Source organism: Siphateles boraxobius, unplaced genomic scaffold (genome assembly GCF_051911475.1).
Source record: "Siphateles boraxobius isolate OS27281-9 unplaced genomic scaffold, OSU_SipBor_1 25, whole genome shotgun sequence".
Classification (NCBI taxonomy): Eukaryota; Metazoa; Chordata; class Actinopteri; order Cypriniformes; family Leuciscidae; genus Siphateles; species Siphateles boraxobius.
The window spans coordinates 12437294-12464543 of NW_027508866.1; the positions used below are offsets into that span (position 1 = coordinate 12437294).

The 27250-nt window shown below is 36.5% G+C and overlaps 1 protein-coding gene across 5 annotated transcripts in view; it reads left to right on the forward strand.

Moving 5' to 3' along the window:
• grik1a (glutamate receptor, ionotropic, kainate 1a) overlaps positions 1-26688 on the forward strand; it is a 59327-nt gene extending 32639 nt beyond the window's left edge. The window contains exons 8-18 of one of the 5 annotated variants that reach the window (XM_077242671.1): positions 7998-8105; positions 8317-8361; positions 10500-10607; positions 10936-11139; positions 12799-13022; positions 14589-14707; positions 18328-18545; positions 21019-21244; positions 21832-22082; positions 23223-23375; positions 26263-26398. In XM_077242671.1, coding sequence (XP_077098786.1) covers positions 7998-8105; positions 8317-8361; positions 10500-10607; positions 10936-11139; positions 12799-13022; positions 14589-14707; positions 18328-18545; positions 21019-21244; positions 21832-22082; positions 23223-23357 — 1638 coding nt within the window. In that variant the 3' untranslated portion in view covers positions 23358-23375; positions 26263-26398. Of the gene's footprint in view, positions 1-7997; positions 8106-8316; positions 8362-10499; positions 10608-10935; positions 11140-12798; positions 13023-14588; positions 14708-18327; positions 18546-21018; positions 21245-21831; positions 22083-23222; positions 23376-26248 lie in introns of those variants that run through there. The other 4 variants (XM_077242672.1, XM_077242670.1, XM_077242673.1 and 1 more) reach the window with 4 other exon arrangements.
• Positions 26689-27250: the final 562 nt, after the last annotated feature.

Here is a 27250-nt window from a genome sequence, read left to right on the forward strand (position 1 = left end):
AATGTAAAAAAATTGATAGCTGTCAATTACACTGTAATGTTGAATGGCTATAATTAATGTTTAAAATGTAGGGGGGGGGGGGGTAATTTTCTTCGAGACATCAGTAGCTGTATTAGTATCAGTGGTACTGGCCTTCATTCATAAAAATATGCCATTAAACAAGTTTTTAAAATATACTGTTTTTATGTTGTTTCTAAATTAATTTGGAGATTAACTGTGAAATTATTACATAATAAAGTATATTTAAAAAGTATTTTGTGATTAATCGAGATTAATCACCGGAAAAAAATGTGATTAATCTAGTTAATTTTTTTAATCGATGGACAGCACTGATTATATCCCTTTATGTGGTTACAAATAAATCGTACAGAACGGTGAAAGCGACAATATCTCAAAGGGGATACACTGCAAGAGCTTCAGTGTCACTCCTTTTAGTAGTTGCAACATTGCATTTTTACTCATTTGTATTAAGTCAAACCTTTAGTTGCGTAGATGGTCATGCACATATCATATCTGCAACAGTCGCTACCACTCATGTTGAAAAGGAGTTCATTTGGTAGATCACTATGATCACTGAAAGTGTGAATACTGCTTAATTTTGAAATATTTATCAGACAGTCGTTTTGTACTTGTTTTTTTTTTGTCGTTTTGTCGACTTTAAACAACATTTCCTTTAGATTTTTGACCCCGTATGTTACATAAAAATATATTTGTAAATGAAAAACATGTTTTCAGGGCAGCGGTGCTTTCAGGACATAGTAGTACTTTTGCGGTTTCATCTTTTTTTAAGTCCCAGATCACTGCTGGATGCTCTCACCGCCTTTGAACTGAGGGGTCATAACACTTCTCCTTCATGTTTTAGTGTGGGGTGTGTGTCCATCCTCTCTGAGAACTCAAAAAGCGATGTCCTTGATAGCTCAAAATGGCTGTCTAAGGGAACGTAAGCTTGTTCTGAATTGGCTTTTCAGTATCATTTTTAGATATGCTTTCAATTCCACTTGCATAGTGACTCGGCTTTAGAAATGGAAGAGGTTTTTAAAAATGAATAGTGCCACATTGCATTAAGGAAGGGGCGGCCCGGCAATGCTCAGCGGTACAGAGAGTGAATTTGTTTCCCTGTTTGAGTCTGCCGTGTCATTTCGTAGAAACCATTGGTACTCAGTTTGGACCTTATTCACAGAGCGGCAATGCCAGAAAAAGAAAAAGTACAGAACTTAAAGCTGTTTTCATGTTTCATGAGGAAATTACACTGCTTGTCATTAATTTTGTACGTTTGGATTTGCTAACATCTGGTTGGCTAACATGTCTTTAGAGGGTTTTTGAAGAGATGTGTGGTTTCAGTGATGGAAATCTATGGTCTAATTCGTTGGCACAATTTAACCGCTGAACCGCCCCCGAGAGAACAAGTTCATTCTCTAATTTACCTACGTGCGTCTGTGGAGGGAAAAGTCTGCTGTGCGTCAGGACCAAAATAGGAATGATACATGCGTCGGTGTACAATGTCAATTGTGCTGGGTGGAACATAGGGCCCGAAGTGTGTAATTTCTGCACCATTGGTGTCACCAAATGAAATTGGAAACATATTGGCTGTTTTCAAACAGGCTTCTGGAACATTTCCTTTGTCTTCTAGAAAAATACGCCATAAACCAAACCAACCAGCTGCAAGTTGAATCACAGCATTGCATAAGCATTGATTTTAAGCAAAAACTTACAAAAAGGTAAAACTTACTTAATGGTGTTATTGAGGGAAATTAAAAACAAATTAATTCAAAGTAAAAAATAAGAGAAGGATAAAAGTATTGATTTAAAGAAGCTGATTATATATATAAAAACAATATTTTGTGTGTATTGTTTAAACACATAAATGATTAAGTAGTTTGAGAGCGTAGGGAGACTGATTCTATTGCGTCTTTTGCAGAGCAATTCTCTGATTGCTGGAGATTCCTTTGCAGAATCATGAGTAATGTAGTTTTTCCACCAGGAATTCCACTGCTGAAAATTATCTATATATATAATTTATTAAAATTATTGTAAGTTATTGTTAAAAATCAATTCACCTATGGCAGTTTAGCTCCAACCCCAATTAGACATACCTGAACCAGTGAATTAAGGTCTTACTAGGCATACTAGAAACTTCCAATCAGGTGTGTTGAGGTAAGTTGAAAATATACTTTGCATGACAGCGGTCCATCAGGAGCAGGTTTGGACATCCCTGGCCTCGGAAGAAAAGGAATGGGTTTCTGGTACTTTTTTGATCAAAAAACAGGTAGCTCCACCTCCATACCGTTTGCTGACCCAGTGTTGCTCCACGGAGCTACAGTGTTTACACTTTTGAGGGAAATGAACCTTTAAATGGCTTACTTATAGTCATTTCCACATGTTCAACTGGGAATGGATAAAGTGTTGAGCATCTGAAAAATGATGCACTTTGGTTTTAAGTGTGTGTAAGTGTCTAATTAGGCTTGATTTGAATTGAGCAAATGTAGAGTTAGTTTTCTGTTCATGCCAACACCATGACGAACTGCTAATGAGTCCAGATGCTATATTTTAACGACCCATAAACTCTGTATCACAGCACCATTAAAGCCATAAAACACTGTTGTAAGAGGCCTCTCTACAGACACTGCTCTAGAAAATTCTAAATATTCTAAATGTTGTAGAATACAAAAACACATCACTCTGTGAACTGCGTATGTGCTTTAGCCGTTGAAATTCTTCACTTTAACAGCAGAAGCAGCCGTGCTGGAGAGCTTTTAATAAATCGCCAGGACAAATAAAAACCCTCTTTATTTAATTTATTATTTTTCTTGCTTGTCCTGTCCATTTAAGTCTTTTTCACTCACTTAAGTTACTGTAATGGGAATTTTGGTGCAACTGATCAACTGTGACAGAAGGCTGAACAGCTTTAAAGTATTTGTTTATGTTGACCCATTGAGCAGGAGATGCTGAACAGTGCGGTTTTGCTTATGAGCTGCATTTTATGAAGAAATAACTAACAAAAAAGTATTATGTGCCATATAATTCTAAATTATGTAGCTCCTGTACTGTAGCAAAAAAACAACAACAACAACAAAAAAACCTTTCTACACCCCATTTAAGGAGCTTTGATTATATTACACTGCATAGGACTTGGCAAAGCTATTCTGATGAAACGGCATTGCATACAATTACAATATAAGACCCACAGCTCTAGTGACACATTTAGGGGAGGTTTTCACAGTATTTATCCCTGCTTGGGGCCAAATTGTAGGGTTGAAGTGAAAAATAAGTATCATTATGTTATTTTCGGCACCAAAAATGTTTGTGGTACCATTAGGCTCACCACCCTCTGCTTCTTAAAACCAATAAGGAAAGTTAGTGTTGTCATTATCAAATTATGCAGTACGTGTTAGAGAATTTTCGAGTTACACTTTAAAGTTACACCGATTAAAGCAAGTTTATAAGATATTCACATTCCTGGTCTTATTGTGAACAATCAGTGCTTGTATTCCAAAGGAAAAAAAAGTGTATTCATAATTTCTTTTTTCTTTTTTTTTATATTATTATCAACAGAACAATTTGACTAAATCAATAAATAAATATTGTGAAAATTTTATTTCAGAATTTCTTAGTATTTGATTTTATTCCAAAGTGACAAACTTGCTTATTTGGTTGGTTAGTGGCCTAGAAATAGTGCATAATCTGAAATATTTCTCATTAAGTTTGTTTAATTTCTTTGTTTTAAATGTCTCAAAATCCTAAACCTTGTTTTATTTCCAGATTTGAAAATTACTTAAAATACCAACTGGCATTTTTTTTATTTTTATTTTTTATTATTGCAATGCAGATAATCAAAAAAATCCTTAAAGTCTGATTTGCTGGCCAAAAGCTTTTCTTTCTTTCTTTCTCACCCTAGAAAGTAGAGACATTTAAAGTGACTAGTCAGTCGACCATTTTTATAACCATCACTGCAGTTCAGTGAACATGACAGTAAAGGCACGTTCACACCAAGGACTATAACGATAACGATAAAGTTATAGTTCCAAAATTCCATTCTAAATATAAAAGAATAGTCCACACCCCAACTATAACAATAATGGCACAGAGAAACTATATCATTGAATCAATTTCAGAATTAGAATGCCCCTTTGAATGTCTCCATTGGCTCTATTACAGTTCCCTGCTATGGTGGAAATGGTTCACATCGAGGTCAGCATCAAGTCTCCAGGTGTGCTGCAGAATAGTAAGCTGTATCTCCCTGAACAAGTCTGGTGACATGTTGAAGGCCAGCCTCTTGTTATGAGATGTGCTCTGAGAAACACAGCAACCTTGCTAATAGAAGTGTTTTTTCCTGATATCCCACCCACTTATCAAAGGGCTTGAGCAAGGCTATTACTCTTCCTTAGTTGCCTCAGCTGATTGAATTCTGGGATTGCTTGCTCTCATTTTTTGCACAACAAAGCTAGGGGAAATGAAATGACAGTACACCAGCTTGATGTTCTTGCTTTGTGGGAAAAAATGCAGTCAGGTCTGACCATGTGTAGTGTAAGGAAGAGCACTTGTTATTTATTCAGAAAATATAACCTAAAGATTTGAAATTTTGCCTCAAACAGCTTATGTGTGAATTAAATGTATTAAAAATAAAAAATATTTAAAAATATATTTTTAAACTTAATCGAGAACTATGCCATTAAACTAAAAGTATAAGTCTGATCTTCCATTCCTAATAACCATAATTGTTGTGGTGGCCTGTGATAAAATGTAACAGTAAATGAAAAAGCTCTGTAACACTTGCTAAAATCAATACAAAACATCCTCAAACACGAACACATTTTAAGATTATTAAAAATGGGTAATCTCGCTGTAAGAAAGTTATTATGAAAAATACACATTTTTATAAACTTTGAACCTCTAAGATACACAAAATGTTTTACGCTTACAGGTGAAACTCGTGAAAAGTTTCACCTGAAACAGGTGAAAAAAAATTTGAATATCGTGCAAAAGTTATAATTTTAATGATTATGGCTTACAGCTTATGAAAACCCCAAATTCAAAATCTCAGAAAATTAGAATATTACATGAAATAAATAAAAAAGGATTTTAAATACAGAAATGTCGGCCCTCTGAAAAGGTAATCATGCATATGTATATAGTTATATATACTAAATATATTAGTTTCACCTTTTAATTTGCATTACTGAAATACATGAACTTTTGCACGATATTCAAATTTTTCGAGTTTCACCTGTAAGCGTAAAATCTACACTTGCATGTTTTAAATCATCCACACTTTAATATTCCCTTTTAATATTGCAGATATATGCAATTCTGTTCAAAAGTATTTGTTTTAAATATTAAATATTTTATTATAAATTATCACTTTTTAACTCTGCCAAGGGAAAGACACTGGCTAGCCGACAGGGTAGCCGTACCGTGGAATTTACACATATGGGGTTGCCGCAGGGACGCTACATATGGACACCCAGTCTAGCACAGGTTCCTTAATGCATACAAGTGTTACGCCTGCCGTAGGGGTGACAGAGGAACTCAACAGGGTTACACAACCGGGGATCACACTGGAGCAAATAGACGCACGTATCTGGCCGACCAGGCGAGAATGACGTAGCAAGCCGACACTTGAGCAGGTTCCCTGCGCTACTGGCCACTTGGGGCGAGTATACGGGAGGATACCGCCGTTACACGAAGGCTATAGAATCTAGCGAATGTGTTGGGTGTTGCCCAGCCTGTAGCTCTACATATATCTGTCAGCGAGGCGCCTTGAGTCAACGCCAAGGAGGAAGCAACACTTCTAGTTGAGTGCGCTCGCAAGGCACGTCTTGCGGATTGATACGCCAAGACAATAGCATCCACTATCCTGTGGACTAACCTCTGCTTGGAGACAGCCTTTCCCTTCTGCTGGCTTCTGTAACAGACGAAGAGCTGGTCTGAGGTCCTAAAGCTTTGCGTTCCGTCCACGTATAACCTCCTCCGAGGGCAGCGCTTGCAGTTTCACTACCTGGTGTCTAAAGGGCGTGGTAGGAACCTTGGGCACATATTCGGGACGGGGTCTCAAGACAACGTGAGAGTCAGCCGGTCCGAATTCTAGGCACGATTCGTCGACAGAAAACGCTTACAGGTCCCCTACCCTCTCTTGATAAAAGCCAGCGCAGTCAGGAGCACTGCCTTTAGTGACAGGATCTTTATCTCTGCTGACTGCAACATGTCGAAGGGAGGTCTCTGCAGTGCGCTGAGCACCAGAGACAGGTCCCAAGAGGGTATAGAGGGGGGATGAGGCAGATTTAGTCTCCTTGCCCCCCTCAGGAACCTGACGATCAGGTCATGCTTTCCCAATGACTTACCTTCAACTGCATCATAAAAAGCGATGCAATTGCGGCGACATGCATAAAGATGATAACCGACAGTGAACTGAACAAAACAGGAAGTATATATACACTGAAGCAAAAAAGGGAACTAAATAAAGCACAGGTGTAATTAATCAGAAACCAAGGAAACTAACAAGGGGATTAACAAAACTAAACAGAAAAGAAACACAAGAAACAGGCACATGAATGAAAACAATGAAATTGTTTGTGGGGGGTTAGGGGGGTACAGGTTCTTCGGATCGCAGGAATGGCGGTGTTTAAATTTTTATTGTTATTTAAAATTGCTAAGACTTGCTGAAGAAACGATTTTTTGCACCGTCTCTTCCTCTTCAACCTGCACTGTCTCCTCTCTCTCCTCCTCTAATGGGCCTACCCTGCACCTTCTCTGGGCCAGCATCCTCTAAGGGCCTTTTTAGGGGTTTTCCTCTCGGGGCGAATGAGGGGATGCTTAATTGCTTTTTATCTGACATCTTTGAAAGACAGATGCAATGATTAATGCATCCATGGCCAGGATATAATTATAAAATATGACATGATTTTAAAAGTGACCTATAACATCGACTATGCTATGAGAGATGTTTATAATCTGCTGGGGCGGCAGTGGCTAAGTGGTTCATGTAGGTTGTCTACAAACCAAAAGGTTGGTGGTTCGATCCCCGGTTCCACCTGATCGAGGTGTCCATGAGCAAGACACCTAACCCCAGCTGCTCCCGACAAGCTGGATGGCGCCCTGCATGGCTGACACCGCCGTCAGTGAGTGAATGGGTGAATGGGTGAATGTGAGGCAACATGTAAAGTGCTTTGGTGGCCATTGGGTCTGTGAAAGCGCTAAATAAATGCAGTCCAGTTACCATAATGTGACAAATATGTCAGTCATCAATGTGATAACGAAAATATGACTAGGCTGTAAAACTGTTGAAAAGGTTTTTCAACAGTGTAAAACGTTGAAAACGTTTGTGTAAAACGAACGTTTGTGTTCGTTTGTGTAAAACGAAACTTTCGGATGATGTTGTAGCAAAATCACGTGAACAATTCCAGGATATGCTTTTTTTTTCATTGGTTGTTGCGTTAAATCTTACCCAGATACAATAGTGCTTTTTTCTGATTGGCTAAGAACTCGACTAAGAACTCCAGGGGAGACGCGCTTGATTCCTGCCGGTTCCATAGTGAGAGCGGCCAGAGAAATTTTGGGCGCTTCGGCATATTAAATATATTATAAATAGTTTTTCCGCGTGAGAAATACAATGTGTAGCGGGAGTGCGTGACTAAAGACCGAAATGAGTGACTGTCATTCTCAATGCGTGACACTTGAGAGCCCTGCTAATGCTACATATAAATATTGCTGTTTTACTACATATCTGAGCAAGTGCTGCTTTTCTTACAGTAATGTACTGTTTTATTCATCATTTAGGCAAACCTGAAGCACATGATCCAAGTGTTTCTGTTCAGACTCTGCACTATAGTCCATTCAACTAAAATTTAATTGACCAGCAAAATGCTCTTGGGGTTTTTTGGAGTTTACAGACGCACATTCCCTGAGGCTGCATGATATTCCATTAAGGCTATGATTGAAAGACACTGCAGTAAAAACAATGTTGTGGATCATTCTCATTGTATATTGTTTTTGTGCCTCAGGCCCAGTGGGATGGTTTGACTGGACGGATAGTCCTTAACAAGACTGATGGTCTGCGGAAAGAGTTCAACTTAGACCTCATCAGCCTCAAGGAGGACGGCACGGCGAAGGTGAGTCAGCTCAGCCGGACCCTGAAGTGAGACTGCTGCTATCAGCTGAGTGAATGGAAACCTTGAGCCAACTGTCTTAATGTATTTCCTGTATGGATTAAATTAAACTGAATTTGTTGTTTTGAAAGCAGACATATTTATTAGCCAGATCATTTGTTTTGACCTTGTTGCTCTCATGCTGATTACACAACTCTTCAATTCTTTCTAAAAGCGAGTGGCTGATGGTGCATCACGACCTACTAAATTATGGACAAAGGTTTGTTCCAGTCTTGGTTTCATTCCATGAGTTTGTGATTAAGACCTGTGGAGAGCTTGGATTTCCTTTCCTTCAGTAAACCAAGTGCCCTTTCATCGGCTTCCCTCACGCTGCAGAAATCCCTTCACTTCCTTATCGAAAGAGATCGCTGCCAGTCACTTCAGCCAGAATGTCTTGCTGAGATGCATAATGTGTTCCAGTTTTAGTTATGAAAGTTAAATCACCATCCTCAATATCCAGCACTGTAAAATACATACTTTTTTTCCACAATGCTTCACGCCTCAGTAAGTAACGGCTCCATAAAAGCCTTCTAAGGCGCGCAGAATCCACAGGCAGATATTAAGAGAGCAGCTCTAATCTACTTTCAAAGTTCATTTGAATAAGTCGCTCATTTCAGACTCATATGAGTTGTGTGACAAGTGGCATACATAAACATAGACTAGATTAGACTTGTGTTAACAAAGGGTTTATCGAACAGAGAAAAGCAAGCCCTCCATCAAGCGGTTTAAACATTTTATTGCTGACATCCTGTTTTAAAGGAGTCATGTCAGATTTTTCTCTTATTATTTTATTTTTTTAAGATCCTGTATAATGTTAGTCAAATTGGTTTAATTTAGATTTTTAAGCCACTGATACTTACTATCTCTCTGATCCTTAGAATTAGATGGGCTGCTTTTATTAAACATTATTTATTAAATATTAAATTCTTGTTGATTTCTGAAACGCTTTTATGTCATAAGATCAAGGATGATTTGATTCCTGTAATGTATTTTCTAGTCTAAATAAGAGCTATGCTGTCAGGTAACCGGGTAATACCTTCTTTTGTGACATAATATATCTGTCCACCTGTCTATCTATCTATCTATCTATCTGTATCTAGCAGTATTCATATCAAACTCAGGAGTAATACATTTAAAATAATCATAACCACAATATTATTTTAATTAGTTGTATACAATAATTTAACAAAATTATCACTACAAACAAGCAATAAAAATAACAATAATAACAATAACAGTTATTTAAAATCTTTACATTTTATATAAATTGTAAAGTTTTCCTTGGAGAAACTTTAAAAAAAAACTCTATTAATGTACTTTCTGATTATTTATTGTAAAAATAGTTCCATTTAAAAAATACAATTTACCCTGATAACATTGTGTCGTTTTTATAGAAGCTGTGACTCCTCAAAAGTTTAAAGCACTCTGAAGCTCCGAAATCTTCACATCTTTACACATTTTTCATCTACTTATGCTTCTTGTGTTCATATTTCATATTCATATTTGAAGTCCATTAACCGGAATAGCAGTGGAGATAACAGAAAAGCTTCATCAATTGTAGAAACGTTGGAAAGAACTTGTTTCTGCTTCATTGACCTAGAGAAATACAGCAGTATAAACCTACATTTCCTCATCTTGAAATTTACACTGAATATTCTAAAGCTCTATGCATAGATGCATATAAAGTGTATATATTTGTTTATCAAGTAGTAGATCACTAAAGGCTCACACTTTAATTTCAAGAGAATTATTTAACCTTCTGATATAGTGCACAGAACTGTACAAGTCATTTGTAGCATTTATGGTGTGATTTTGCATCCAAATCAACATGTGTGATAACCATCAACCCTTTCTCATACTTCTTTTTTATCCTTTCTCATACCTCCAACATTTTTATGTTGTGTTTTTTATTTATGAAAACTTCAATTCAACATGGCTAGCAAAAGTGGAAAGTAATGCACTTAAGATGGTTTATTTATGAGCTTCTATTTTATTGGACAGATGTGTAACTAAAAAGAAATTCTCTAAAAAAAATTGGGAATGATTATATTAATGTTGTTTTTTTTCTTTGTGTTTTAATAATTAATGTATACAATTCATTCATAATTTGTAGAGCATGCATTAAATAGGAAAGCATTTTACTGGATTTTATTGAGCTGGGAAGGAGTGTTTTACAGTCAAAGGGATTCAGTGAATTAGGACTAGATTCTATAATTTTCTTTCATTACGCTTGTTCCTTTCCTGACCTATTTAATGAGTGCAGTGATAAAGTCTGTCCTTCTTTCACTGTCATCTCATGTGCTCAAAAACAGAGACTCATGTGATTCATGCCTTGTCATTTCTATATTGTATTGTTAGATTGGAGTGTGGAACTCTTATACAGGGCTCAACCTGACTGAGGTAAAAGACAGTAAAAACATCACAGACTCTCTGGCTAACAGAACGCTTATCGTCACCACAATCCTGGTAAGAATCCAATCAGTTTTAAAACAAGTTATAATTCAATGTTATGTTAAAAATTCCTTTCAGGGATCACAATTATGTTTAGTTGGTCAGATTTGTATTTGCCTGTGAATAGTTTCACTGGCCCACCAAATGAAAAAAGAAATATATACTAATATTTTGTTGTTTTTTGACAGCTATTACAGCTATAAATTCACTGAAACACTCCAAAAATTAGACTGCTCGCTTTCCAAAATGACTATTTTTGAGCAGTTCATGTCAACTCATCTCATCTGACCAGCTAACTTTGCCTCTGTGACATCTGACCAACAGTCAGTTTTCTTGTGAACAGGAAAACCCCTACGTTATGTATAAGAAATCTGACAAGCCGCTATATGGGAACGATCGCTTTGAAGGCTACTGTCTAGATCTGCTAAAGGAGCTCTCCAACATCCTGGGATTCACCTATGAGGTCAAGCTGGTTTCCGATGGCAAATATGGAGCTCAGAATGACAAAGGCGAATGGAACGGCATGGTTCGGGAACTAATCGACCATGTGAGTGATCTCCCACAAAGGGTATTTTTTATATATCATCCAAATGCAGTCTTTGTAGATGACCTTCTGCCTTTCCACCCCATTATATTTCAGTTTATATCACACTATTAGGAGACTAAAACCAGACTGTCTTTGACAACTGATTAACCAAGATATTTCAGCTTTTAATGGATGTTTTTGTAACTTGGCTCCTCTCAGCCAATTTAGCAGAGCTGAGAATTATGTTTATTTACAGCAAGTGTAAGTAGTCCAAAAGTTTTGATATGAAGACTACAATTGTGTATACAAAACATCAAGGTGCAGGTTCATTAAAAGTACTTCTACTTTAATGAGAAATAAAATCGGTACGTTTTTTTTCCAAGGAAAGGGGCATTTGTGTTTTCATCTGGCTGTTTTATATCAATATTGTTTCTTAATACTACTGTAAGACTGGAAATACTGGAAGGACTTTAAGAGAGAGCCACTCTCTGAGAAAACAAAGGAAATTATCATTTGAACTCCCCCTCATGCACTATTTAGACGAAGGTCTCACCTCCCTCATCCTAATCTACATTTCTCTCCCCCATTCTTCATCCTGGCAGAGATCATCCAAACTCACACAAGAATCTAAATGGTTTAATGTGAATGATTATCATCGAGTTTTATACATGGTTGGTATTATTTGAAATATCTCGATGCGACTGGTACAAATCTCTCATTCCCAAAGAAGTAAACCAAAAGGTAATAAAGTTCTTAGGAAGTTTAGAAACATCTTCCACAATGGAGGGTGTGTCTTTGAGTTAATACCTTCTGACCATTTGACTGAATGCTAATTTTCCACTGCTAGCAAATGGTGACTTACCACTGGGGATGATCTTTAGATTTGAAATGAGGTCTGGGTATATAATGAAACGCAGCGAGAGCTCGGGGCTTTTCTATATTTGAGATCGGCCCGTGAGGCTGAGAGTTGCGAGACTCTCAGCCTCACGCATTTCTTGTCGGGTAAACTTTTTCCTCTTTGTTCTAGAGCATTTGATGTTTTGCATTGATTATCCTTGAATTGATTATGAAATTATAATGATACATTTACCTGACATATTAAATTGTGACATTTGATTATTCTAATTGACTTTGACATTATTTTCATTCAAGAGTTTAAAAGAATAGTAAAACATTCGCTCACATTTAATGATGCACAGATATCATTTAAGCCTTTTTTCATTTGTGGAGTCAGATGAAATAACAAGTTAATACATATGAGAAAATGTATTGCATTTAACCAAAAATACTTTGCCGCGAGAAAAGACAGTAACACGCAAAGACCTTCACCGCTAATTCGATTACCGCCATTGGATCGAGTTAGACGGCCTTACACTAGTTTGCCAATCCCCAGTGTCTTCATAAGTCATTTATTTGTCAGTATGGTCGAAGTACAAAATCTGGCAATCTACAAAAGAGCCTTTTTGCACAACTTTAGTTTAAATAAACTTCATAAAACAACAGGAAGCTTCAAACAGCCAGTCATTTTTCATCAAAGCCTTGTTGTGGGATCCATCTCCGCAGGCGTCACTTGTTTTTATCTTAGTGATTAAACTCTAATATGAACTGCATCTATCTGCATTTTTTCCAGCCTTACAAGTTCCCATCGCCTTGTAAACCTCTTCTTGTCCCGTTAACCAGATAGCTGACCTGGCTGTGGCTCCACTGACCATCACTTATGTCAGAGAGAAAGTTATCGACTTCTCCAAACCCTTCATGACCTTGGGCATCAGCATATTGTACCGAAAACCAAACGGCACCAATCCAGGGGTGTTCTCCTTCCTCAACCCCCTCACCCCGGATATCTGGATGTACGTGCTGCTGGCCTGTCTTGGAGTGAGCTGCGTGCTTTTTGTGATAGCCAGGTATGGATGAAGGTCTCGGTTTAACACAAACATCACTTCTGCATCTTGGAAATATAGCAAAACAAATGTGCAGATTGGGTTTCAGATCTAGGAACACTGACCCAATTGTTCAAAAATGTCTTTCAGATGTTTTATAGTTTGACATAACATGAGAGGACACATTATCAGGCTGTCATTTGAAGAATATTGCTGTTATCTGCAGCTTAAGGGAACATCGTACGTCTCTCTTTGAAGCTTTCAAGAAGTTTTTTCACTCTCGACAGTCTGATTTAAAATGTAAAGCTGTTTTGCAGAGTGTGCCTACAGATATCACGTTTCTTTGCGGGAGTGCATTTAAAGCAGTGTATTTTTCTCATGTTATATCATTGCGCTTGTGAGATGCCAGAATCAAAATGCTGATTTGATCTTGAAACAGATCAATAAGTAATAAACACAGTGCCCAGACGTTATTATATTGCTGTCGGATTATAGATTAATGATGTAAAAATTTCAGTCATGTTTGTCCAGATCCACTTTTTCCCCAAATGCATAATGCTTTTTTTCAGTCGGTAATGTTTTGTATTTTGTATGAGTGAGCATAAGGTTGTGTCTGTATTGAAACCCAGTTCATAATCCTTAGCCCTGGGCAATTATCCACATCTACCTAAAAAGAATATAAAGAGAGCTATGCTACCTCATCAGAGCCAGATGATTGATTCCTTCAATTAAAATGCAAATGGTCCATAAAAAGGCTGTCCAGTCAGGCTCTGTTAATGGACATTTGGTGGGGTCTCAGTGTTAGTGTGGTTCATGTGCACTGGGTGACCCATTTGTTGTCTGCTTGGAGGCCTTTTAAACTGTGATCTTGAAATTTGGCAGCTTTGAAAGCAGACATACAGCAGTTTATAGATTGAGCGTCTACACACCGTGAGGCATGACTAATGAGTCTTGTGACATGTTCTGATCAGGCATCGATTCACCGTGGGAGTCTTAATGACCTTATTTATGAGTGGTAAAATGGTCGAATCTTATATTTTATAATTAATCACACTAAATTTAAATATTAAATCGACAGCCCTATAAATAATATTTTCTGTGAATTCTCACAGGAATAAAAACTGCTATTTAACATTAAATATGTTAAAATATAGAAGCAGACAAAATCAGTGAGAAAGATTACAAGATTGATCATTTTTATTATATTAATTATATTTTAAATAATTAAGTTTATCTTTTGAATAATATAATTTTATAATTAATCACACTAAATTTATATTAAATTGACAGACCTATAAATTACACTTTTGGTAAAATTTTTACATGAATTAAATAATAATGTTCATAAAGAAGCACAGAATTTTTTTTTCCCAGCTCTCCCTTTGTTTTGCTAACTGGACAGATTAGAACACTGAAAAGTTTTCCCATGAAATTAGATGTTTATTAACCTTCGTTCCTTGCAGTTATTGATAGCCTGTTGGCAAAAATATATTTTTTTCGCTGTTCTTGCCAAACATGCCGTCTCTTAAACACAGTATTGATACTCAGTCTTCTGTGTTGTAAAGTCTGTTTTCTTTGATTTATCGACAGGTTCACACCGTATGAATGGTATAACCCTCACCCCTGCAACCCCTCATCTGAAGTGGTTCAGAACAACTTCACACTGTTGAATAGTTTATGGTTTGGTGTCGCAGCTCTGATGCGTCAAGGTATGTTACACACAACACTGCAAAAGTTCTGCATTGTTTTAGCGGATAAAAAAACACTGGAACAAGTGCCATTTATTTAGATTAAAGAAAATGTCACTGTGGTTGCTATGCTAAATCTGTTTGAGCTTAAGGGTAGTTGACTTTATATATTCACCAAAAATCACCTTGAGACCAGTTGGTTGAAATGAATAGAAAATTATTCGTTTGAGATTTCATTCAATGACATTCATACAGTAAGGAATTGTAGTGGTATGAAGATGACAACACACCACTGGCACAGTTATAAGTCACAACCAGTTATTGAATTGATTTTTGTTCTGACGTAGCTTGATTTCCTCTGGTGTAATATATGCTAGTGAGAAGAGGTCTGTAGGTTTTGCTACAGAGGGCATGAAACAAAATGGATGACCTGTCAGGTGTGCAGAAAAGTGTAAAACGCCAAGAACGTCTTTAATGAGAACAGGAGAACCCGACAAATCATTATGCAGCATAGTCTGACCTCACGCTACACTACAGAGAGATGTCTTCTGAAATATTAGATAAATCTTATTTACATCAGAGGGGCCATTCAGCCATGAAGATGGAAATTTACAGAAAAGTGGAGTGCAGTTGTGGGCATTTCATGTCACTGATGGATTTTAGGGTATTTCATTATGGTTAAAGCAGGTCATATTTATAATATATGAGAAAAAGGCTAAAGTCAGCATGAAATGAAAATTGACCCTATCTATTAATCTTATTGTGAACAATTCATCCACATAATTTATTTTTATTATTTATTTTTATTTTTTTCCCAGTCACAATATCTTCAGAAAAATATCTCTCTGAAGACTTATGCTGGACTTAATTAGACCTCTTAAACCCAGCCTCTTTCTTACGATTGACTGCAAACTCACAGTATTGAGCGCGACACCTACATCTCTAAATCCAATCAACTGATGGATATAACCAAGTCCTTTTATTTCTATTAATAATAATAGGAATATCTAAAAAATTTCATTTGATAAATAACTAATGCTGATGTAGAATAGGATGTTTACATAGAAAATAGACAGTCTTAATTAGCAAATAACAGGTTTATTCTAATTCAGTTCTAAGGATTAGAGAGAGATAGTGGGAAATGGTCATGTAAAACTATATTAGATATGTTGGCACAAAAAATAAAGCTTTGGCTATAATCAAAAAAAGTTTTAATTATTTACGACATGACCTCTTTAATTATGATCAACAAGCTTTTTGAAACCCACACACATAGTGTTAATTGTGCTCATTTAGTTGGTATTCATCTTGTTTGTGTGTGGTGCATATGTGTTCACATTATTACCTACCTCAGATAAACCTCCTACATGAGGTTACTGAAATAACGTTGTCATCTTTTTTATCTCATCAATTAAAAGATGCAGGGTTTTACCAATTAGCCAACGGTAGAAAAACAGTGAGAATGTAAAATCACAAAAAGTAGTTTTTGTCCTTATGTTGACAGAACAATATTTTAAGATATTTTTATTGTTTGGGTTTTCATCAGCTGTCCAGATGATTTTCCTCTTTAGTTTCTTCAATAAATTGATTGATATTCTTGACTTACATTGTGATAATATCAGGGCTATGATTGACAGTAGTGTCCTCCCCATGCCATTTAAGAGTAAGACATAGGTCAGTAGTTAGCATTTAGCCATGCTAATTATCTGATATTAGCAGCACAGCTTTTCCAAAGGAACAAACACACCTCATGGTGTCTGTAAATGAGCTGTTGCTCCCCAGGTGGCTAATGTAAAAGTGTTTGGTATTTTTCAAAAGGATTTATTAGCATGAGCATTACTGAAAGGTCAAGATCATGCATTAGCCCTGCTAAAAAACATAAACAATCCTTGAACAGGTTTTGCTACTGGTTCTTAGCCAATTTAGCTAGCCAGACTAGCTGACTAGCCCAACTAAAACCAAAACAAATTAGCCTGACCATCTTAAACACACTAAATTCGTTCAAACTTTTTTTTTTTGGTGTTGTCTTTTCAGTTAGCTACACTAATGCTAATAGAACCATTTCGAAAATCTCTTACATTTAGCCATTTTCCTCCTTTTGAATTTAAAAGAAATGTAGATAGTACATAACCATTATCCACTCTTTACTCATGGCTGACTACTTTAAAGTACTACTTTTTTGCCGACTGCTTTGGTGGGTAATCACTGTTGTTAGATATATTGCTTAGATCAAAAGTAATAATTTATCTGGCAATTTTAAAGTTGTGCTCTACAAGACGCAAAACATACAAATGCACAGTACACACACGGTGAATTTGTGCTGTCGTTCCAACTTCCAGCTACCTTACCTAAACTGGGCATCCATGCATGAAAGACAATCACTGCATCTTCCGAATCATACATCAGACTTCGACTCACTGGTCTGTCTTTCTAATTACAAAACGAACATATATGGGAGGAGAACTTCCTATTAGCTGATTAATATATATTGATAGCACACATAGTTTATCAGAGTGGTGACTTAGCTTATAAGGGCAGATTCATTAAAAAAAGAGTATTCTGTTTTTCTTGGCTTTTCACAAGGATAAAGTACAGTTCTCTAGATGGTTTCATTTTCTAGCGATCAAAGCCAGCCATAGTGAAAACCCCCAGTTAGAATAACACACATTAGATTTCTCATTAAGCTGAAGGTTAAAAGCTAGAGTCAGTGTGATGAGAGCAAACGTAAAATAAAAAAATAAAAAAACCCATTTAGGTTGTCACAGCGAGCTTCACGCTGCTCATGGGGTCCTGGGTGACTCTCAGTCCCTTGTGTGTGGGATTTTCTGAGGATGTGTGTATGCTTGCTTGTGTATCAGGGTTGTTTTCTCAGAGGAGACAGTGCCTTAAAATATCAGAATAAAAACTCTTTAACAGTACAAAACAAATATTGCGAAATAGTTGATGAAATGGTGTGTAAACCCCTCTTGCAATGTAATACTGTTCAACAGATAAAGATTCAGAGAGAGGCAGCATCTCTTTCACTCAAGCTTATTCACTTAAAAAAAAAACTGAGATGCATTAGCCCAAATCAATAAGGCCTAAGATCAATCAGTTACAAAAAGAAGTACAAAACCTGCCCTATTTAAAAGAAAATAAGTTGATTAAAAGATTTAATCCAATATTTGGTAATAACATAGCATAAAGTGAGAATTAAAAGTGTTTTTTTTTAGGCTAGTCTTTTTTGACCAGGAACAAGGTCGAGAGAGAAAAAAGCACACAAAATGATCAAACCGCCTTTGGGAAGTTGTTATACTGTATATTAAGAATATTTTGTGAAATATGTGGTTTCACATTTCAAGTTGTTGTCTTTGTTGCCGTCTGTGTAATGTGGATGTAAGAATCAGTTTCTAGAAGAGTAACTACAAGGTCTCAAATGTGTTGATCACATTTGAAAATTGTATCTAATGTTATTTAATTGAAAACCAACCAAACTTTTTTTTGTTAAATGTCATTTGCTTGTAAAGCTGTCTTTGTTTAAATGTCACTTGGTTATGAATTTTGTTATCTACTGCAATGACATTCAAACATTTTTCCAGCATGGCTTAAGTGTCCAAGTAATTTTTGGGGCCAGTGTTTTACTAAGCTTTTGTTTATTTCAGGATCTGAGCTGATGCCTAAAGCTCTGTCCACCAGAATCGTGGGAGGGATTTGGTGGTTCTTCACTTTAATCATCATATCTTCATACACGGCCAACCTGGCTGCTTTTCTCACAGTGGAGAGAATGGACTCCCCAATCGATTCAGCTGACGATTTAGCCAAGCAGACTAGAATTGAATATGGTGCAGTGAGAGATGGATCCACAATGACTTTCTTTAAGGTAACATGTTCTCATGTTGCACGCAGGATCGATGTGCCTTAACACACCGTTCACATAAAAGCTACTGAAATACAGAAGGAACAGCCAGCCACAATCCAAACACTCAGCAATTTATCAATTTTACAAGAGGCTGCCTGCACAGAAGGAGCTGGAGCTTTTAGGAGTAAGTTTATTGGATTTCTGCTAGGAAGTAAGAAAAGAAAAAAAAGGAGATCAATCCTGTGTGTCTGTCTCATGATAAGATACAAAGTAATAAAACGGATGCAGAGTCACGCACAGATGAGTTTTGAGTTGTGTTAACCAGAAAATTTCACACCCAATAAATGTCTTCTCATACTGAGGGGAATTCCATGAATAAATTGCACTAGATAATTGTGCCGCTTATTTGCACGGGTTTTTTTGCATTGTTTTAGTGCCATTCACAAAAGAAATTATGCTAATCAGGTAGCAATGCAAACACACAGCAAAATTTGTGCTAAATGGAATTTGACGAAAATTCTGTTTGCATTCTCACCGATAACAGTGTTATGGTTTTGTCCAAATAAATGATCACATGTTGTGTATGTATTTACTCTATAATGTTCAAAAGGATGCATTTATTTGATAAAAAATGCAGTGAAAACAGTAATATTGTGAAATAACTGTTTTCTATTTGAATATTTTTTCAAATCTAATTTATTCCTGTCTTCAGTGACACATGATCCTTCAGAAATCATTCTAATATGCTGATTTGGAGCTCAAGAAACATTTCTTATCAAAGATGAAAAAGTTGTGCTGGATAATATTTTTGTGGGAACTACAGTATTGGGACTATAGGGATGCTCCGATCGATCAGATCAAAATTCTAAAGATGGTTGCGTGCTTGATTCTCTGGCACCGTATGTGTGTGGGACTTCTGGGATCCGGTTGCGTCGCCATCATAAGGCAGTGTTTTTCAACGTCATTTGAAAATTCAACCTATGGAAACTGGATTTTGCGTATGGTTGGTAGGGTTGGGCTATATGGCAAAATATTATATCACAATTTTTTTCAGGAAAATCACGATTCTTTTGCATGTTGGTTTTACTATTTTGCAAGTAACTGAGCATTACAGCCAAACCAACATGCAAAAAAATCACGATTCTTTTGCATGTTGGTTTTACTATTTTGCAAGTAACTGAGCATTACAGCCAAACTAATGTCCCTATTTTAAAAACAAACCTTACAAGGAAACAAAATAAAAAAGAATAGACTTTTTTATTTCTCAATTAAATTTTTGCTTTAAAATATAATCATTAAAAATGACTTCAGGATGAGAGGAGTTAACAGTGGCAGTCATCAGAGAGCTTACATATTACTTTTATAAAGCTTGAATGATCGGGATCGGTATCAGCCAATCATGATGACAAGAAATCGGTAGTTGCTATTGGCTGCAAAAATCCTGATCGGAGCATCCCTAGAAACTATGATACAATTTTTAATGATTTTTTTTAAATTAATCTTTTTTAACATAAATGTCTTTACTATCAGTTTTGATAAATTTAATGCATTCTTGCTGAGTGCATTTGAAGTGTTAGTTAATCTTAACAAAATAAATGTACTGCAAGTAAATTTTGGCACCTTGAAGTAATGTACAATATGAAAATGGATATTCATTTTGAAACTTTTAAAATATTACATTTACCAGTTATTAAATGATTAGTGTTTTTAAAAATGAACTTTACGTAAGCTTTGAATTACAGCAGATATGATATAAAAGTAAAAAATGAGCATGTACAATCGAATGTAATGAAATATAAGAATATAATACCCAAGATAACTATTGGATGCAGTTGTTTGCACTCAAATACTATACATGCAATATAAGACATCACAGAGTCCTTGCTAATACCTCAAGCGTACACGTTCGCAAATCCTCCTGAATCCTACTGAACTCTATTTACCTCCACCAATCCAGCCATCTAAAATTCCAGTAATTCCAATAATCCAGTGATCTATCTTATGAATAGGATTCACACATATGCACCATTCATCATTTAGAGAGAGAAAGAGAGAAAGTCAAAAGAGTTACCCAGATAAAGCACAGAAGTGTGTACAGAGGCTGGTGAGGGCTTTATCCACCGAGATTGTACAGTATGATTACATCCGTGTGTATCTGGAAAAATACAAGCCTGTGGACAATCAAGACAAATCGAATCAGCTGTGAGAGATTTAGCACACAGCTGCCCCATTTCCCCCTGCTGTCCTCAGACACACTCAGACACAACATTTTACAACTTGTCCCCTTTTGACTCGGGTTAATGAGAGATCAGGGCGAACTTATCAGACTTGAAAACTCTGTAACTGTACACCAGTAACTGATTAAAAGAACAAGATCCAAAGAAAAGAACTTTGTAGAATGAAAAGAAATATCGATCCAGGTGGCGTGACTCGTGTCTTTAATGTGTCTTTAGTGCTTTTTGAAGGCTAAATCAACTCTTTGAAACTCTTTCAGAAATCAAAAATCTCAACGTACGAGAAGATGTGGGCGTTCATGAGCAGCAGGAAGAACACAGCCCTGGTGAAGAACAACAAGGAAGGGATTACAAGAGTCCTGACCACTGACTATGCCCTCCTCATGGAGTCCACCAGCATAGAGTACATCACACAGAGAAACTGCAACCTCACCCAGGTTGGAGGACTGATCGACTCTAAGGGTTATGGAGTTGGCACGCCAATAGGTAATGATGGCCCACATATTATCTGACAGGCTGTTGAGCCCTCTAACCATGACCTTACTAGCCTCAGGCAATAAACGTGGCATCTTTTTCAATATGTGCTGTTGAGAATTTATTATAAAAGAAAAGACACTACACAACCAATTGAGTTTGAGTTGCTTTGCTTGATTTAGTTCTGGCCTGATCATTTGCTGCATTCCATCCATAGTCGGAATTTGATGTCTCCGATACATGTGTGGGGAAATATTATTAAAAAATATTTTAATTACATAAATTATTTTGTTATACAATTAATATATTTCTAATATATGTGCCTATATTCTATATTTCTATAAATATCATTTATAAATCATTGCACATTAAATTGCATTGACTTCAGTTTCATAAAATAAATGTAGTATATATAAAATGTATAAATATATTTATATAATTTATTTATATTAAAGTGTAACCTCACTAAATTAAATAAAACTCTAAAATGTAAAAAAAAATCCCTACTTAAAAAGGATCGAAGTTGGAAGTTTAGCTTGAAGTGCTGTTCTATTGCACTTGTGTAGGTTGTTTGCAGGCTCAACTGTGGTTGTTTGCAGGCTCACCCTACCGCGACAGGGTGACCATCGCCATCCTGCAGCTCCAGGAAGAGGGAAAGCTGCACATGATGAAGGAAAAATGGTGGCGAGGTAACGGATGCCCTGAGGAGGACAATAAAGAAGCCAGTGCCCTGGGTGTGGAGAACATCGGAGGCATCTTCATCGTGCTGGCCGCCGGTCTCGTGCTGTCCGTGTTTGTGGCCATCGGAGAGTTCGTTTACAAGTCGCGCCAAAACAGCGATATTGAAGAGGTGAGTGGGAGGCTGGTAGAATGGCCCCGCGGGGTCTGAATCTTACAGGAGCTAATTACCTCACCGCTGTCGCAGCCGAAATGAGCCATGTAAACACAAATGAGACACTTGCGGGATGTTTTTGCAGCAGCCCACTGGTCAGGAACCTTTCCCAGACTGAAAGCACATGATGTTTATCATGCTTATTTTGCATGACATACATAGTGTTTTGCAAATGTACCAAAGTGACAAAAACTTACAAAAACCAATAAATGTAAAATATCATCATCCTGTGAATTTAATTTCCTGATCTGGATGATAAAAGTACCGCTCTTCAACACAGTTTGGCAATTCAGGCAGTGTGATGTGAAGCTATTAAATATGTCTGTAATGCATTGACATTTTAATTGTTTAATTGGATCTATAGATCAAATCCAGATGGGATTTTTTAACAAAAGTAAAGTCCTTTGGACTCTTTAAATAGCAGGGTTTGTCATCACTGAAATTAGCCATTAGACAACTACAGTAATTTTGATAATGTACGTTAGTTTTGGGGAAAATTTTTGTAAAGTGAATAGTGTTGAATTTAGTTTAATTTAGAATATATTAAATATATTATAAATTAAATGTGTATGTGTATATATATATATAGTTTTGTAAATATTAATTATTAAATTATGTGTATATATTGATTATTTATTAATTATTGCAGAATAAATTGCATTGACCTCAGTTTTATATGAAATATATTAATACATATATTTCTATTTAAAATATAAATATAATATTATGTGTGTATTTATATTGATTATTTTATTAATTAATGCAGATTATATTACATTAACTTGAATATATACATTCTTCTATAATTAAAAACAAAATTGATGATGAAATGAATCACAAGGCTCTAGTTTAACTTAAAGTGTCACTTGAGTATAAAATGTTAGTATCATACTAATGACAACATTATGGTACGGATCCAATGCTTATGTACATTTGTAAGCTGAATGCATATTTTAGCATGATTTTTATTTTAGTTGCTTGTGAATGCTTCTTATATTTTGTTATCATATTGAGCATTTTCATGTTACTAAACTTGTCCTGCTTTTTGTCTTTCTGTTCTATTTTTTTTTTTTTTTATCATTGATCTGCATGCACAAGGCCTTCTGTTTCTTTTACGGAGTCCAATCCCAGCAGCTGCAAAGAAGCGATTCCATCTCCTCCACTGGCACGTCCTTATCAACAGATTTAGAGAGCGGGCGGCTCCTCGGGGATGACATATGTTCTTCGCGTTAGCCACACACTCTCGTATCTGTAAGGGCTGTGCGTTATTTAAAGAAATATAAACTCCTTTCCCTCATTCACCCATCTACTGGTTACTTCCAAACCATCTGCCCAAACCCTTGACCTCAATCCAGCACCGATGCGGCTCAGAAATTTAGTACGGTTTTCAAAGAGATGAAGAACACTTTCATTTTTTTTGTTGCACACCCTGTCGGCGGACAGATAAGAAATGGAGTGCTCTCAGAAACTTTTATATACTGGCAGAAGCCATTCGAAGCTCAATTTTAAGTGTGAACTCTACATTTGATGTCCTAAATTCTCCCTCTCATTTTCTCAGTGCTTTCTCAAAAGATCGACCCACACAGTGAGGGTAATAATAATTATAATGAGGGTTAAGATAATCATTAGTGCTATAGCCCACTGATTCTTGAGTACAGAAACAGAACGGGCAGCAATACAGAAAAAAGTTTGATTAATGGAATTATTTTCGGTTCTTCTGATCTGTAAAGCTCCAGTGTCCATACAAAATGTGTGCTTGCCATTCACTCAATATTGGTTAAGACTGTCAGATAGAAAATAATGTGTGAAATATTTATAATTATTGACCAATCTAGCATTCACTTTAATAAATGAGACTCCATGAGAGATGGTTTCAGCTCCTTCTATTGAATTGCTACTACAGTCAAACAGATATTACTGTGTGAACAAAATATAAATCATATTTTGATGTTCTAAATGCAGAATTTATTTTTCTAGTTTTGCTTGCTGCTAATGGGACCTGAAAATGACATTTGAGTTTGCATTTCATGGTCTTTATATTCAATATATTGTAGTGATGCACCAAAATTTCGGCCTGAAATGGTTTTGGAGAGGCCGAAATCATTGACCGAAACGTTTTACTGTGTTCGGCATCTATTTTGTGCACACAACATGGATAAGCTATAAAAATTAAACATGATGTCAGCTGTGTGAACACTAGATTGACAATATTAATTTCTTTATTTTAATCGGTAATATGTTTCCTTAAATCTAAAATCTTTTAGTCTGTGCTGTTTTCTGTAGATGCATTCATTTGATCCTGACATTTTTAGGGCGCCTGCCATCCAATAATCGCAAAAAGATTTGTGCTTTGTTACTTTTAATATGAAGTAAAGTCTTCAATAAACTCATTAGTTAGCTAAAAACAATAAATGTTTTGCTAAATGTATGCACTGTATTACATTCTTTCTTATATATATATATAAAGAATAATTCCTTTATATAATTATTGTTGTTGTTAAAGATAATATTAATGTATTAAATATTCTTTATATTTAAGAATAAATGATAATCAGAATATAATTATGAAATCAATGCATTAATTATATTTTGTAATTATATTAAAAAATATTATTTTAAATATTATGTCTGTTTTTCATCTATGTAAAATATTGACTCTTGTTGCTTTAAAAGGGCAGGTGGTTTTAGGGTAGTACGTGTAATGTCATAATTTTGATTATAAAATAATATTGATAATGCAAAAAGTATTTAGCCGTATTTAGAAGAGAAATTTCATCGAGAGGAGAGTCTTCATAATGACTTGATTAAATATTGAATATTGAAAAAGTCTAAGATTACCTTGTCTGAAATCAGCCCACAGGATAACCGTAATCATCCGTGAGCTAATTCCCCGCTTTATCTGCCTACCACATCCCAGCGGCATTTCTAGAGCTGTGGCCATGTCTCCAACATCTCATGACACACAAGACCAGGACGTGCAGAATCACACGGAATCTGCATTATCACAATAGAAAACGGGCTACACAACCCAGTCATGTCTATTGTGTGTCTTTGCAAGTCAATCGCGTGAGAGTTTCATAGCATCAAAGTAACCATGTCGTCACGACCCTATTCTCCACATCATTTCCTGTTGTTTTCACACTATCCTAAAGGCCCTGATATACTTCACGCAAAATCAAAGAATTAACTGGTGTGACGTCATTTCGAACAAAATCAGGCCAAAATGAAGTTCGTTACTGGAGTTTGAAACGGCTTGCCTAGCGAACATTCCGGAAAAGTTAACTCTAGCTGGTAAACACCTTCATACTACCATTAGTCCAAGATAGGTGTGTGCCTTTTTTGACATGGAAATCTTTTCCGGGACTGGATCCGAAATCGCCCCCATACCCTCAAATATGGCATTATTTGAGGGGACAACCATTTTTAGTGGACTCATTCTATCCAAAATTGCACCGCAATAAAGAGTGTACAGCCGATGTACAGCTGTCCGAATTCGCACGCTCGTTTTTATTCAGTCCTTCAAGTGAACCGTATTCTTGGACTACCGTAAGGAATAGTGATTGAGGGTTGTAGGGCTAATAGTATGAGACACTCGCACTGTTTTTTTTATGTGTAATACTGTAAAGCTGCTAGTTTTAAAGCAATCTATTGTATAAAGTGCTATATAAATAAACCTGACGTGACTGGAGTGCCGAGTTGCATAGCTCTTGCAAACATTACGCTATCATCAGATGCTTTCTTACCGGCTGTTTTCTCACCACTGTCATTTTTGTTGTGTTATGCTCGCAGCGCATATTTACATATTTACATTTAAGCGCCGCTCACAGCAGTGTGGGCGTCGCCGGATGTTTGCTAACCGTACACTGCTGAAAAGGCATTTCGAACTTCTTTTCACCCCTAAGTGAAGAAACATAAAAGAACTTTGATGCGAGTATATCAGGGCCGGAAAATAGAATCATAAACAATAGATGAAACAGCTGTTTGCAGTGAAATTGACTCTAAATGCATCAAAACTAGTTGAATAGATGAAGAACATTGTGTGTTTGTGTGTGTATGTAAGTGTGCCTGTGTGTATGCATGTGTGTGTAGAGACTCACGCAAGACCTCGTGTTCTTTTTTGACAGTGTGTCTCTTTCAGTGCTGTGATGGAAGACCTGGGCATATCCCTCAGGTGCCACAAGGCCGTGAGGAAGAGAGGCAGACACAGAGGAAGAGCAGGCCTGTCTGGAGTCTTATGTAACCCCAAACGCATCTCGAGGAAAGAGACAGTGGCCTAGATCCATTTCCAGGGAGCAACTCTGCTTTTGACGTACCTGCCCGTGAAATGATTCTCATTGAAATTTGTTTATGTGCTTTTTAATTATGGATTTGCAAGTTTTTATACGAGTATTATGTGGATTGTGTTCGTTTTGTGTCAGCTACACAGATCTTGGTAATAGCCTGAGTTGAAAATGAAAGGAATCATTTTGAGATATTTATTAACGTACAAGCACATTGCATAAAACGGTCGCATTTTCTTGTGCTGTCCTTGATTTAATAAATAAAAGTGTACATTTTACACAAACTTGAGGAATTTTATCTTCCAGTGGTTCTTTTTTCAGTGACGCAGGTTCTATTAATTGCAACGTCATGCTTCTGATGCGTGACAGTTCCAAAGGGAATGCAAGGCATGGATGTTTCTCCATTACTTTGTTCCCGTTTTGACCCCAACAATTTAAGACGTTCTGCCTGCTACACACAAACCGCCAGCCTCAAGGGACTGACCGAAGAAGTCTCCCTCAAACTGAGGCACAATCAAGGCGAGTTCAAAGGTCGGCCTCTGCTTCAAAAAGCTACCTACTCCATGACCCAGACAAATTACTCTGTGAAGATTAAACGCCTTTTCTTCAGAAATACATCAGACGTGTCTTAATACATATCAGAAAATGCGCTGAAAGATAAGACGCTCTGAGATGCAGGTGATCTTCTTGATTAGATCTTTGCGCTACGGATGAATTTGCTCGAAACAAAGTGTGTGTGTATGTGTGTGTGTGTGTGTATATATATATATATACATACACACAAAATATTAAATGCATGGACATCTGGATATGCTTGTGTCCCTTTCAAACCTATGTAAATCAGGT